The 15,885-nt window shown below is 41.8% G+C and overlaps 1 protein-coding gene across 8 annotated transcripts in view; it reads right to left on the bottom strand.

The window, feature by feature from the left end:
- Positions 1-1,808: 1,808 nt before the first annotated feature.
- Lpar1 (lysophosphatidic acid receptor 1) overlaps positions 1,809-15,885 on the bottom strand; it is a 125,981-nt gene continuing 111,904 nt past the window's right edge. For all 8 annotated transcript variants that reach the window (XM_052717136.1, XM_052717137.1, XM_052717133.1 and 5 more), the window contains one exon: positions 1,809-4,371. In XM_052717136.1, coding sequence (XP_052573096.1) covers positions 4,070-4,371 — 302 coding nt within the window. In that variant the 3' untranslated portion in view covers positions 1,809-4,069. The remainder of the gene's footprint in view (positions 4,372-15,885) is intronic.

Genomic DNA, 15,885 nt, shown 5'->3' with positions numbered 1-15,885 from the left:
TGATACAGGGCTAATATCCAAAATATATAAAGAACTCAAATAATTAGATATCAAGAAAACAAATAACCCAATTGAAAAATGGGGTATATATCTAAACAGAATTCTCAAAGGAGGAAACTCAAATGACTGTGGAACACTCAAAGAAATGTTCAACATCATCCTTAGTTGTCAGAGAAATACAAATCAAAACTACTTTGAGATTTCATCTTACACCCATCAGAATGGCTAAGATCAATAAAACAAGTGATGGCTCGTGGATGTGTATGTAGTAAGGGGAACACTCATCCATTGATGGCAGGAGTGCAAACTTGTACAGCCACTGCAGTATAGAAACCAGTGTGGCAGTGCTTTAGGAAGATGGGAATCCATCTACCTCAAGATCCAGCTCTACCACTCTTGGGCAGATACCCAAAGGTCACTTCATTCTACCACAGAGACACTTGCTCAACCATGTTCATTGCTGCTCTATTCATACTAGCTAAAAATTGGAAAGAACTTAGATGTCCCTCCATAGAAGAATAGATAAAGAAAATATGGTACATTTACACAGTGGTACATTTATTCAGCCATTAAAAAAATAAAATCCAAAGGTAAATGGAAGGGACTAGAAAAAAAAAAAACATCCTAAGTGACATATCACAAACCCAGTGGATTAGCTCTTAAGTCAATAATAACCAAGCTATAATCCATAGAACCACAGAGGTTTGGTATAGAGTTAGTAATGGGCGGGGGGCGGGCACAGATAGATGTCATTAGGAAAGGGAAATAGAGTACAGTTATGGATGGATGGGGGATGGAATGGGAAGATCAAATGGTGAGGGGAGATGGGGAAAATGAGGGAGGGAATATGGGGAAAGACAGCTAAAATTAAGGGCCATTTGAGGGGTGGTATGGAAACCTAATATGGTAGAAGCTTACTAAAATATATACATAGATGAAGGCAACCTAAATGAAATCACCAAACAATGGCTATCTCTTGTCACTGATGAAGCTATCAATTTTGGAATTAAGTTACATCTAGTTGAGTTGTTGGACAAAGGGGTCCCATAGCAATTCCCAAACGACCCAGGATATTGCCAAGTCTATAGGTTGCTCTCCACAAACTGACACCAAGGCCCCATTGCTAAAGCCAATACCTACCCAACTCACTGAACATGGAGAAGTTGAGAGTGAGAGACCGTGGAGCACTCAGCCCTAAACAGGAGGTCTCCATCAAATCCCTCACCTCAGGGGTCAGGGAACCCTGCAGAAGAGGAGGCAGAAAGAGTGTAAGAGCCAGAAGTAATGGAGAAGACAAGGCCCTCTAAATCAACATGATCAAAGCTCATATGAACTCACAGAGGCTGGAGCAGCCTGCACAGGACCTGCAAGGGTCTGCACCAGGACCTTTACACATCCGTTACGGTGGTTCCCAGTTTAGTATTTGTATGGGATTCCTGAGTGTGCGAACAAGTGGGTCTCTGTTTCTCATGCCTTCTCTTGGGATCTTTTTCTTGTGTTTATTTGTTTTGTCCAATTCTGATACATTAGTTTTTGTTTTATCCTACTATATTGTGTTTATTTTATTTAAAATAAATAAATAATAATAATAATAAAAATCTCTTGGAAACACCTCGCTCTAGCAGCCACTCTGTTGAGGTTGTAGGTCCTTCATGGATCTCATGGGACGGGAACCCATCTCTCGGCTGGACGAACAGTTGATGCTTCACCTCAGACTATTAAGTTAAAGAAGGTTGGAGAAGGAAGACATCACAGGACAAGCCAGAAGTTTTCTGAACAACAGAAACAGCACTGACGAGAACCACACATTGCCAAACACTGATTGAGAATGATTTATTAAGGTCCAATTAGTATGCATTTCAATTCAAATAGTCCTTATCACCCCCATAAAAATGGCATTAATAAACGTCCAAATTCATTTCACTCATTTCCAGAATAAAACTTCTGCATTTTGTGTAAACTCTGAGCAAAATCTTTCTCCTGCTAACTGGCTCTCCACCTACTTTTTTTTGTTCACCAGACACATTTCATGGGCCTTCCCTCTGTGCGGATAAGGGCCACACTTCACCTTCCCCCTCCCTAGAATGCCACTCTCTTCAGGACTTCTTTCTCTCAGACATCCTCCTGACCTTCCCACACCTGCTTCAGGGCTGTGTTTCTTCCTCGTTGCTCCTTTTAGCACACCAATAGGGCCACCAGCCACCCGGACAATGTACCAGGCATCTCTGAACATGAGCATCTATTGGGCAATTGCTGGAGACACACACACACAGCAGCCAGTTGCTAACAGACCCCACCCAGGCTACTTAGTACAGCAATGCTGGACTCACTTCTGTGATTTCATTGTGTTTTCTTCAATTCGACGTGACAGCCGTGGCTGCCAAGAATGGGATCACCATTCCCTCAAAACACAAAAGGGAAATCGCTAGCTACATTAGGTCATCTTGGTTATTGGGAAGCATCTTGTTAAGAAGTCATTCTCAACTAGAGTAACCACTGTGTTTCTTCTGTAAAAAGGTAACTTTGGGGACATTTACACTGCCACCCCTGCAGTTTGAAAGTAGAATGTCCCTTTTTATAAAGTGAAAACACATGAGGACATTTCACATTTTAAAAAGTAGGTCCTTCATGGGAATAGGTCCTAAGTAAATAATCAACGATACTGGCAAAGTTTTATGTACACAAGATTCTTCCAATATTATAATAATGAAAATTTAAAAAAAATCTAGTCAACAATACAGGAATGGTTAAATAAACTGAGCTGTATCCATTAAATGGAATATTATATAGCTGCTAACACTGTTTTTGTAAAAAAAAAACATAATAATAATAATAATGCCATAGGAAAACCTAGCAATTCTGAAAGAAAAAGTTACAAAAAAATTTACAATATCATTCCAATTATGTAAAAAAGTATATAATATATGTCTGTAAGCACACATGCATGAGCTGGTAAAGATGGTTACCTCTGGGTTGTTATATCAGTAATCTTTCTTTTCTTATTCTTTCTTACACAGTTCTGCAATTTTCAAGTTTTCTATATTAAGTATGTATAATTTTATAACTTGGAAAACCACAGGCTTTTAAAAAAATCCGCTAATGTCCTGGCAATAAGAATGCACTTGGGTGTCTTAACTATGTGGGGACAGTACTACCACGCTTCATCTTCTCTCAGGTGATAAGCTCACACTCCCCGCCTTTCATGCCTGTTCCAATACCTTAAAAGGTAAAGTGGTGAGGATATTGTTTCTTCCATAGCCCAAATGAATACTGATTTTTACTAGATTCTTCTATCCCCTAGAAGAGTTAAAATATTATCCTTTCATCTTTAAAGAAAAACATACTGTATACACACACCACATGCTTGCTTTCTAAACAAACACACACACACAAAAAAAAGAACATTCTAATTTACAGTTTTCCTCCATAGTGGAAAAAAATTCTCCTATGTCAATTTAACAGTCTTTTCAACCAGAAACATGCTGACAGGAATAAACATACTTATTAAGTGAAATGTATCCTCCAGAGCATTTTGTTTTGTATTTTAAAGGGGAAGCCTGTATGAAGTCGTGCGCTCAATTTGGCAGATTTCTCTTCTGGCTTAGGCCAAACCACACAAAACCTTTTAAGTCTAGTTAGTGACAGCTACACGGTCACCCCAGAGTCTGTTTCTGAATTCCACTGCCAGATATACACTTTCTATTTTCCAAAGAAGAAGAAGAAGAAGAAGAAGAAGAAGAAGAAGAAGGAGAAGGAGAAGGAGAAGGAGAAGGAGAAGGAGAAGGAGAAGGAGAAGGAGAAGGAGAAAGAAGAAGAAGAAGAAGAAGAAGAAGAAGAAGAAGAAGAAGAAGAAGAAGAAGAAGAAGAAGAAGAAGAAGAAGAAGAAGAAGAAGGGGGCTGCCACATAGGTTCATCCCCAGGCTATGTCAAGTCTCTTGGGTCTAGGGACAAATACTGCCATTGGTTAGTGTTTAAGTACAGGAGTAGCTTCCTCTCCTCTGGCTCCCCACCTTGCCCTGGCAACAGGGGGTGGGGGTTCACAGCTTCACAGAGGCTGGCTGGCTTCCTTCTAAACCACAGAGTGGTCATTGCTGTGAGCTCCAGCCAGAATGGTGTGGTTGAGGGAGGAGGCTGAGCGGTCAGAGCCTTCTGTGGGGCCATTGGCATTCTCGCTGCGCTGGCAGCACAGGATCTGCCTGAAGGTGGCGCTCATCTCTTTGTCACGGTAGGAGTAGATGATGGGGTTCATGGCGGAGTTGAACTCAGCGAGGAGGAGGAAGAACTTCTCATAGGCCAGGACGTTGCACTGTGGGCAACAGACATCCAGCAGTAACAAGACCAGTCCCGGGGTCCAGCAGACAATAAAGGCACCTACGGCGACAGGGAGGGATCAAGGATTAGAAGGAGAATAATGAATATCATTAGGAAATGTGTAACCAAAAAGTGACACGATCTCAGGTCTGTGTGCAAATCCTGAGACCAGAGCCACCAATCATGGAGACAAATGAAATGTTTGCTTCAGAAATAGAAGAAATAGTCACCTTAATAATATGCGGTTGATTCAAGTCCTAGCTAAACCTGAGGATGTATGACATATGAATACTTTTGAACAGACCACAGAGTTTGATGAATAGCTGTTCCATGAGAAAATGCATTAGGAATATACACTACTACATAAGTTCTTAAAAACTAAAATCTCATACAGGCATGGTTGCGGGGGGCGGGGGGGGGGGGGGAGCGCAGGCAAAAGACAGACATTAATGACCCAAGCCTCCAGGTTTATGGAAGATGCAGTTTCTATTTTCTGTTCACCAGCGCACAAACCATTGCTGTGCCTTTTAGGGAACTAGGTGTTTAAGCAAATTGAATTTTTGTCTCATTTTTCTCATCTGAAAAACATACGTGGTCTATTTACCTCTTGGGGTTGGCTATAAATTGTAAAGGAATGCTAAGAAAATAATCACCCAGTGTACATTAACAACCCCAACAACAACAATGTTGTTATTCCAAGATCTGTGGCATGTAAACAGCAGCTTCCAGTGATGAATGTTTTCATTTTCAACCCAGCAATCAAAGTTCTGGCATACACTTTACAAATGATAACTCACCTAAGCTGCACATATAGCACGCAAACTAAAACCCCACTGTACAAACAGAGAAACTGAGACCCAGAAGGTTTAAGTACCTCACTTAAAAGATCACTGCACTGGAAAGGGGTAAACGAGAGGCAAACCCCAGATTTTCTACTCTTGCCACCTGGCTCTGGCATCTACATTCCTGAAAGTACTACATTATCCTTCCACTTTTTGCAACTTATAAAGTTAAATATTTGTGACCGAATTTTATGTCTCAGCTGTTTTCTAACTTAGATCAACTCTCTGCTTTCTCCCCCGCAACTACTCTGCATTATTAAGATTTTTCTAGAATCACAAGTGGTTTGGAAATTCAGATGGTAAAAGATATCCCATCTTACTTAGTTTCTGAGATCACTTTCCGTTTGGAGCTAAGGGAACGCGTAAGTCATGAGATGATTAATTAGCCTTGATGACTATATTATCTTAGCATGTGCTGGAGGGTCTTCTACTGAAGGAATGGTAGCCGGGGGGCAGTGTGTGCCATTACACGTCAGCTAAGAGGCTCCATGCTGGATAAACAGCTATCTAGTGGACAGAGGGTGAGTCGGGAGAAGCCTCACACGCATTTGGATCTTTATATCCACACAGATACACAGGGTGGTGCTGGCCTCAGCGGCTGTAAACTTAGACTATAGTACTCAGCTTGGATCAGTCTCAAGGACTGGTTTTCATAAAAAGTAAACAAATGCAACTTAGTCTCCAAACAGGCAGCTTTGAATAGGAGCTTTCCTTCCTTTCCTTTCCTTCCTTCCTTTCCTTTCCTTTCTTCCTTCCTTCCTTCTTCCCTTCCTCCCTCCCTCCTCTCCCTCTCTCTCTCTCTCTCTCTCTCTCTCTCTCTCTCTCAACCTATTCAGCAGGGAAATACAAATAAAGCAAGAAGAAAAGTCCTCCATAAAGCTCTTTGTTCTGTAACACTACTGTGTATTGGTTTGAAACTGCTGTTCACTTTGAAGACCATCCAAGGTGCTTCATTTTTCTTATAAATTCAATACTCTCGACTCTCCTCAGAGAGTGAAAACAATATTCCAAATATCAGCAGATAATAGCCAGACCACTATCTGAACCTTAATAAAAGTGTTAACAGAGCCTTCATTCCAAGCCCTTGAATTTCCTTTATTGAAAATCACTCAGAAAGCTAAACATGAAGGGAAATCAAAGGAATGCCTCTTGGGTTTCAGAAATAATGCCTTATTCATTGAGAAGCCAGGAAAGAAATTATTCTCAGGGTGGAAAATGCTTGGATGGAAAATCCACGGTCCCTTTATTCATCTACTTGGAACACACACACACACACACACACACACACACACACACACACACACACACACACACACACACATACACACACACTCGTGAATGGGAAAACAATCCTAAAAGTTCCTTTTCCCTTTTCCTTTATCAAAGCTCTAATTGAGCTTACCTGGCTCCAAGCACAGGCAGATACATTTTAAATAAAACAACCTCTTTTCCCTGTTGGCAACACAAGGGGAAAGCCCTTATTCTCCCACAGTCGCTCAGTCTGCTTGACTTTGACCAGAAGAGGCTTCGAACACAGTCACAGGTTGCTTATGATTCCTCCCAATGCTCAAATGCAAGAAGAGCAGTCTGTTTAGGAAGGGGATGGCTCTAGAAATGAGACTTTGGACTTAACTTTTAGACAAAAAAAAAAGGGGCCAGGCAGTGATGGCACACGCCTTTAATCCCAGCACTTGGCAGGCAGAGGCAGGCAAATCTCTGTGAGTTGGAGGCCAGCCTGGTCTCCTGGACAGCCAAGGCTGCACAGAGAGAGACCCTGTCTTGAAAACAATCCAAAAACAAAACAAAACAAAAAAAAAGCACCCTGTTAGATTTGGCCACAGGAAGTGGGAAATGCCACAGCCTGCCAGCTATGTGAAGACTTCGTGAGGAAACTCCGAGTCCTCTTCACTCTTCACAGGAAGGAACTGGTTTTAGAACTGTGATTAGGCCTGACCACACTGTCTCAGAGTCTTCAAGACTCAATCAAGTGTCTTCATGATACACAGTCGACAGCCTCAGAAATCCACACTGAAAACCTCTCCCATCCTCCCTCCCTTCTCTTTCTCAGGGTGTCTTGAATCAAACTGACCCAAAGACAACAGTGGATTATAGGAGGGGAACAGGGGGCCTGGAAAAGTCCAAGGTGATTGAGCTCCTAAGTCATAGTGAATGGTACTTTGAAATCAAATTTGCTCAAGTGACAGATCTCCCTCTGCGCTTCTAAGAACGAAAGCCTCATCCATTTTTACTTTCTTTTTTTAAAATAAGAAGACAAGTCTAACTGAATTGGGTCATCCAGCTCCATATGTGCACGATGGACCACATCCAGTCTGCAGAGAGCTGGATATGCACACACATGCACATGTGCAGAGACATGTGGATGAGTTGAACAGAACCGCCATGTCGTTATCTGTAAAGCAAAGAAGCAGCAGCTCTCTTCCTACCCCACAGGGCACGAGGAGCAATGGGCAAATGTTCCTTCCACTGTCCGCCTCCCAGTGTTTGAGTGTCGCAGATGAGGAACCTTGTGCATACAGCTCAGGGGTAGATCCTTGGCATAGAAGAACACGAAAGCATGATTTGAGCCATGAAGAGCTGGAGTTTACAGAGTTACACACATGGCCAGACAGTCCCAGGACTCACAGTTAGGCATGGAAGGAAACCGAGAAGGAAGAGAGAGAGGGAGCAGAAGGGACCTACTCAGCCTCAGGTGGCTCTGCAGCTTCTCAGCTCCACACTTCACCAGATGGGAAATAAAAATAATATAGAATTCCCGTGGCAAGGCTGCTTTTGGTGTTCTCTTTATTTGGCATATTTCTGATGGCAGATTCTCTACAGACCAAGGCACACAACCAAAGAATGGTATTCAACAGTATGAAAGAGAGGAAGTAAAATAGTTTGTGGTTACATATTGTAAAGCCAGAAGTGGCAGAAGATAAGGTGTCCAAGGCCAGGAAAACCGTGTGTATCTGGCTAAGACATTCATTTTCCAGCTTAGCACTGGTTCTCAGCCTGAGAGGCATATAATAATAATGCAGATAAGGACCTGTAAGGAATAATGACCTTCATTTTAATCTCACTGGCCTCAACTGTCAGATTTTCATTTCAAATACAGATTAGTGACATTGGAAGAAGAACATGACCAAGATAAGTAGAATGTGTGTGCACACACACGCACATGTGCATATATATGTATGTATATACTTCGTTATTTCTAGTTTCTAAAATAGGAGTAAGTAGAGCCCAAATCAGGGCAGCAACACCGGGAAAGCAGTGTAGACTAGGAAAGCATTTGTGAGGCTGTCCTCCACTTGATGGTGAGGAAGATGGGGAGTCTGGGATGCCTTCTGGGTTTTCAACTTGAATGAGGCATGAATAGTACCTTTTGTGGAGAGAGGAAACGAGAGAAAGTACTAGGTCCGCGTTCTGTTGGTGGAAGTGGGGAGCAACAGTTGACAGTCTCAGTAGTCTTGTGTGGTGTGTTTTGTCTGAGGCGCCTGAAGGATATCAGATGGGGATGCCTTCAAGTCACCCTGCTAAGCTCCTGGAAGACTGAGTCTGGGGAGCCTTGACTCAGTGTGCAGAAAGATCCCCCTGACTTGTCTGGGTCACAAGGAAGATGGGGGTGGGAGGCTATTCAAAAAAAAATGTCTGAGGATTGCCTTTCCCTGGACAAGCTGCAATTCTTACACATCTGTCAAAGCAATCTTGAAGGGCCCGGTGCCCATATAAATGGAAAGAGAGGTGCTGGAATGTTGGTACAAGAGGCAGGGAGGGAGGGGCAGCTTTGGAACAACAGGTCACAGCTGCAGACCACAGTCCTATAACCACACCATCCCTCCGACTGCACAACCCACCAGACCCACCCGAGGCACGATGCTCACCACCTGCTCTCCCAATCAGCTGCTTCTCTGCAATTCCTCTTTCCTAACCAGTTGATTTTTGATTCTTTGCTTTCACATGGAACACAAAAACCAAAGCTAAAGAAAAATCAGGCAGCAGGGGCCAGAGAAGACCCCTAGAAAAAGAGCCCAAGATTTTGGATGAGCAAAGCAGAAAGCATTTTCAGTCTGGGCTGGCAAAATTGTGTTTTCATAAAAAACTCAGAAATTCCACAGATCTGGACGAGTCAAGGTAAATCAATTCTACAGCAGCCCCGCACCCAAGTTAACCTCTCCATGGCTTTATTCTTTTCATTTCTCTAACGGGGACTTCAAACACTATTTTTTTCTTTCTCCTGGTGCCATTGAATTTGCATATTCCCTCGGGGAAGTCCAGTTAGATCCCAGAATCCATTCCAATTTCAGTTCATCTCTGAAGGTCCATTGTGATTCTGCTGTAACAGTTCTTATCTAACGTGTCTTAAAAGAATCTCAGGTAGTTCTGGGATGTTTTGATCACACTATGATACTCTCAAGGCTGCCAGTAAAGTTTACTTTGAATCAGAGGGCGGAGCTAGCCACTAGCTGACTAAAATTAGCCATAGAGGTTTTGGAGGACCCAGGACATGTATAGCAACTCAGGAAGTAATGGGGAGGGGCTAAGAAAGATTCTCAGCCTTTTAGATGGAGAACTGAGAGAGAGGAGGTCTCTGGTCACTTCTCCATGGCTTCTTTGATCATTCAAGTTCTTACCCTGATTCCCGAGTTTTTATTGATAAAGAATAATTCGATTAATTAGATAAACGCTTCAGGTAGTGAACCTTAGATATAATAAAGCTTATTCCTCTGTCCAGTAGCTAAGGGGTCATTATGATGTAACTATATGGGGTATGTTTAGGCAGTAATGGGGACTGAACCCAGAGCCTCATGCATTCTAAGCAAATGCTTTACACTGAGATAGACCCCAACACCTTTCAACATTATTTTGAGAGAGACTCTTACCAGTGCCCAGGAGGACCCTGAGCTAGAATAATCTAGCCCAGGTGGGCCTTGAACTTGCAGTCTTCCTACCTCAGCCTCCCGGGTTGTTGGGATTCCAGGTTTGTGCCGCCAGTCCCAGCTTGTGATGGCCTTTTGAGATGAAAGCTTTTTCTAGAAGACTAACCTAGACTGTCATATATTGTTTTTCCTGTCCACTGAAAAGAATTAATTCGTATGTTTTATGTCTGTCCTTTAAAAAAAGATTTTGTTTTTAATCATATGTATGCTGGTCTGTGTGAATGGATGCCATGTTTGTGGGTACCTATGGAAGCCAGAGGTGCTGAATCCCTGGGAGCTTGAGTACAGGCCATTGTAAGCTGCCTGACATGGTTGCTGGGAATCAAAACCAGCTCCTTTGTGAGAATCATATATGTTCTTACCCAATGAGCCAGCTCTCCAGCCCTGTGTGGGAATGTCTATCTTAATACAAATTTCACTCCAGCTAGTCAGTGTCAAACATTTCCACTTCTGTTTTGTAACCGTTGTGGATGGATGTGTGTGTGTGTGTGTGTGTGTGTGTGTGTGTGTATGTGTGTGTGTCCATGTGTGTGTTCTTATGTGTGAATGTGGTTGCAGTCATGCCATAATGCATGTGTGGAAGTCAGAGGAGTGTGTGTGTGTGTGTGTGTGTATCTGTGTCTCTGTGTGTGTTCTTATGTGTGAATGTGGTTGCAGCTGTGCATGTGTGGAAGTCAGAGGACCATCTCAGGTGTTGGGGCTCACCTCCTACCTTGTTTGAGGCAGGGCCTCTCTTGTTCACTGCTGCATGTACCCAGCTAGCTGGCAGTGGGAGTTACTAGATGTATTGCTGTTACTGGATGTCTAGATATGGAATGCTATAGTCTAGATCTGGGCTGCCTCCCAAAGGCCCATGTGGTAAATAAAGGCTTAGTTACCACGGCATTATGAAATTTTTGTCTTTTCCCTCCCCCATTTGCAAGAGTCTATGTAATCACTTTCTTCCTAGAAAGTGTGCATAAGCTGGAAGGTGTTTTCTCTCAGAGCACTGTGCTCAAGAATGGAGCACTGCAGATATGAGACCTGATGGCACTTCCTCTCTGTTTGCTGCTACATGGCCTTCTTTACTTCTCAACTGTCACGTGGCACTGACTTCCTGCTTCCTAGATACAACACCTTCTCAGTGGCCATTAGTGCGCCACTGCCCGTCCCACTCCCAGTTACCCACTCCTACGTCAGTCTAACTCCCACTCAGTCTTCAGCTGTCATTGCTTCCAGGGTGCCTCCCACAATGAAGTCAAAACCCCTTTCCTAAGTTCTCAGCACTCTGTGACCTTCAATGGTAAAGCATCACACTTGCCATTCAGTGTTACAGAATTGTTATTAGTTACAATGTCCCCCTGCCATCAGGCTATCTCTGCTCACCACTGGACAGTATCCTGTAAAGATTTATTGAATGAATTTTCTTTCTAAAATAAGTAAATAAAGAACATGCATCATCCCACAAGAAAGTCTGTTTATCAAACTCTTTTCTTACACATGCCGATGTGAAATGTCAATTTATTTACTTTCACTCAGGAAATCACTAATGTTACCAGGGTTCATCAATTCAGATATATTGTCTTTGTTCACAGTTGTTGTGGGCAGTTTTATTAAGAAGTATTCCATTTTTATTCTGAGTGACTTTCTAGCTATTCTTTCTGCTCCTTGGGAACGACTTTTATAATAGGTATTGGGTATTTTCAGAATCTACATTCAAGTATGACTGATTCCTTACTTTTCTTTTGTATTTTCAGCATCTTGCTTTTTACTTGGCAACTAGGAAGGCATGCTGGACTTCCTTTCCAGGATCAATATGGGGTCTTTAGCTGTTGTCTGTTTTGTTGCTGGGTAATTCAGGATTTTTGTCAGTGATGGGGAAAGGAAAACTGGAAAACTAATTTACTTTTCATTTTAAGGGATGATTTCTTTTTTCAGTGAGCAGTATTTTTACATAGTAAAGCATCCTAACTTAGTCAATAAAATACTGTCCTCCATCTTTTATAGATGCCAACCCATTTTGTTACTTATACTAACATGGCTTCCATGTAAGCTGTCATTTTATCTTCAGCTACACTGGAGGGCACCATGCTTCGGGGAGTGACTTCCCATTGGAAAAAAAGTCTACATAGAGGACTTCTTCTTTGGGGGAGGAGGGGGAGGATAGCATAATGAACTGCCACCAAAGCTGGTGTTTTGCCTATACCTACATATCCAGTGATGGCAATCTGGTGTGTAGGCAAATGCAGTTAGATAACCACCTGAAGAGAGGAGAACAGGAAACACACATACACAATAATTAAGTCAGAGAGAAGCAGCATGGCCATCTGGTCAGCTCCAGGACACACAGGGCCATGCATCCTTTCAAGCACACACACACTACTTCCACCAGCAGCTAAGACACTCAGGAATAGAACATGACATTTGAGGTCTCTGCGAGCACACAAAACAGGAAATTATTGAATTTACCTTCAACAGAATAAACTGTACAGTAGTCTAAACCATGTTAAGAGGGGTCACCACCTGTCCCCTCCTCCCTGTATATGCTTTCTCAAGTATATCCACCTCCGTCTCAAAGTAAAGATGTAGTAGGAGTTGAGGCAGACTTACCAGAGTGTAATTGCCCACCAATAACCAAACATTAATGCCACCCTACAGCCTTACAAAAGATTTTCCTAAAAACCCTTAGATCTCCCAGGAAAACTATTGTTGTCAATTCTAGACGGACATCAGCTAACTTCAAAAGTAACACTAAAGTTACAGCACGACTATAGCCCAGCTGTTACCAAGGTGATTTGAATAATATTTATCCCATTCAAGGGATAAATGAACTCCCCTAAATCTTTCCCTTGCAAAAGTTCAACACGAACAGGAAGTTTATAATTGGTTTTGCAACATATTTAATTTTTAGCTATAAATTAAGATTCTTCCAAATGATGCGCATCTAAACAAGTACTGAAATCTGGCTGCAAATGCTCATAGATTATAGCGAGGGACAGAATCCAGTGGATTTTAATCTTTGTACTTCATGAACTTCTTGCGTGGACCAACACGACATGTACTACTTAGAGGGAAATTTCAAAGGCACAGAAACGTAATGGAAATTTCACTTGTCTTTTTACTGCCAAAGGGGGGGAAAAATCAGAATTTGGTTCAAAAGCAAATATTTTGTGTGTTCTTTGCAACCTAAAAATGTTTATTACTTGTATTCTTTTCCTAGTGTCCAAAAGACATGAAAAGAAGAATGGCTGAAATTGTCAATGTGATTGTTTTTTTGGAGATCTGTTGAGTCTCCTCTGGCTGCCAGATGTCCTGGGTTGACCTTTCCAAAGCACAGATTCCTGGCAGAGTGGGAGGGAGGTACTGTCTGTTCTGCTACAATATGATAGCTGTGTGCTGAAGATATCTCCTGTTATCAAAAATGTTTGAACCTTTTTAAAGGACAGGTTTAAAAAAATGTAAAAAGAAAGACTTATGAAAAGCAATTATTCAATTGAGAAATGGGTGTTAGGTGTGTTCATGATCAAGATTTTCATATCTATGATTGTAAGTAATTTTGTTGGCATGAACACCAGTTATTTTAATTACAGGTATTAAATGAAACCCAGAGGATCAGCCCTGACAAAAGCAACTTTCAATGTAATCCAGTAAATTCTCATAGCACAGAAAACCTAAGCAACATCAATCTTTTCTAAATGCTTTAAAGATAAACTGTTGGACTGGAGAGGTAGCTTGGGGGTTAAGAGAACTACTAACCGCTCTTCTTCCAGAGGACCAGGGTTCAATTTCCGGCACCCACATGGTGTCTCACAACTGTCTGTAACTCCAGTTTCAGGGCATCCGATAGCCTCTTCTGGCCTCCTCTAGGACCAGGCATGGATGTGGAACACATACATGCAGGCAGGACATTCATACGGATAAAATAAATACAGTTTAAGACATAGATTGCAGCAATCGCATTTCTGAGAATTTATCCTACAAATGTATCCACCCACTGTACAAGTCATGTATAATTCAGGAATTATTTGAAATACTGTTTATTCAAAAAAATTAAGAATAACACACTGCCATAGAAAATAAAACAAGTCACATTGTAGATAAAAAGTGGGCTCATATTCAATTTCTAAGAGCAGGATACTCTGTCTTTATTGCTACCAAATGAGCTCAAAAAATTGCATTAGTGAAAAGGAACACAATGTAAAATATGTGTAATTTGCCACCAACTCTGCCTTGACAGGAGCATCAACCAAGAACTGTACAACATGGGCCTCAACTTAGACTAAGTGTCAATTCATTTTATAAGTGTTCAGAACGTCATAAAGACGATACATTAGACGTGCTACTCAACTCGAAAAGCAACACTTGTGCACATGTGCCAATCCTTTGAAACACAGCCCAGGCTTTCTGTCTGAGCTTGGGTCTTTCGACTGAAGCCCCATGTCCTTCTTCCAAGAAAAAGCCATCACAAGCCACTGCCAACTTGGTTCCTCCAATATGGAGTCAGCACTTAAGACTTTCTCTTTTCTTCTTCATTTTTTGTTTTAGAATGTTGTTGTTGTTGTTGTTTTAATCACATTTACACTTTTATTGTGTGTGTGTTTATGTCTGTGACCACACACGTGCAACATCCTGCTCCTCTTCTTCCACTATGTGGGAGTCGGGGATTGAACTCAGGTCATCAGGCTTGGTGGCAGGAGCCTTTGCCCGCTAATTTATCCCACCCTTGTATTTTTGTTTTAGAGATATGGTTTTACTCCCTAACTCTAGCTGTGAACTTGTGATCCAGTCTGCCTCCCAAAGGTTAGGATTTGTGGGTGAGCACCTCCATGCTCGGCTTACAAGTCTTCCAAAGCAACCTGACTGCAAAACCCTGCGAATAGTTCACGGTTCCTCCAGGTTTTCCAAATGTTTTTCCTTTTCAATTTGCTTTCACCTAATATTAGGAAAATATTCACCTCATTTACACATATATGTTTTCTTTGCATTTATGATTTATCAGATAGTATAAATTATGTAATTATGATAGTTTGGTATAAAGTTTTAGGAACAAAAACAATGTGGTTATGAGTAGCTGTCAGGAGTTAAATTACTAGCCTTACAGTGATATTGTACAAATTTTTCTATTTTTTTAACTCATGCAAACATGAATATTCGTTATATATCAAGTGTTTTTCGAGTTGGTAGAGATGTATCAGTGAATCAAAGAGAAAAACAAAATTCTCTGCCCTCACTGATCCTAGGTTCTAAAATGGATAAGAAAAGCAACTAAAAAAGTAAGCACAGTGCCTTTTAAAAGGAGATGGTACCCGGAGACTGAGCAATAGAAACCCGAGGAGCCCCCTGCAGTAGTGATCCCAGGGGCTACTGGGTATGATTACAAGGGATGCTACTGCCTTTGAACACAGGAAGGTGACATTTTGATGGTCCCGGTGACATGATTTGCTGATTGGATTTGAGAGGGAAAGAGGAGTCAAGTGGATTTACTGACAGGAAGGCCACTGATGGCGGTTAAGTGGTGTTCTGAGAACAGAAGCCTCGTCGGGACAGGTTCAAGAGAGGAAAGAAAATGGGCATCGCAAGTAAAGACAAATTGGGTGCAATTTTACTGTAGCAGAAAGAAAAGTGGTTGAGGCATGAATTGTTACATTTTACAAAGTTATGGTTTATATCAAGTTGGTGGAGAGGCGATTAAGAACAAATGTGTGGGCTGGGAATGGAGAATGCTTGCTTAGTATGAACAAATCCATAGGTTTAATCCCCAGTACTGCATGAATCAGACATGATGGACACATGTGTTTGGCAGGATCATCAAT

The sequence above is a fragment of the Peromyscus californicus genome, unplaced genomic scaffold (assembly GCF_007827085.1).
Source record: "Peromyscus californicus insignis strain IS unplaced genomic scaffold, ASM782708v3 Scaffold_5__1_contigs__length_169319896, whole genome shotgun sequence".
NCBI lineage: Eukaryota > Metazoa > Chordata > Mammalia > Rodentia > Cricetidae > Peromyscus > Peromyscus californicus.
The sequence above is the reverse complement of the archived record's forward strand: the minus strand, read 5'-3'. Positions and strand labels throughout refer to the sequence as shown.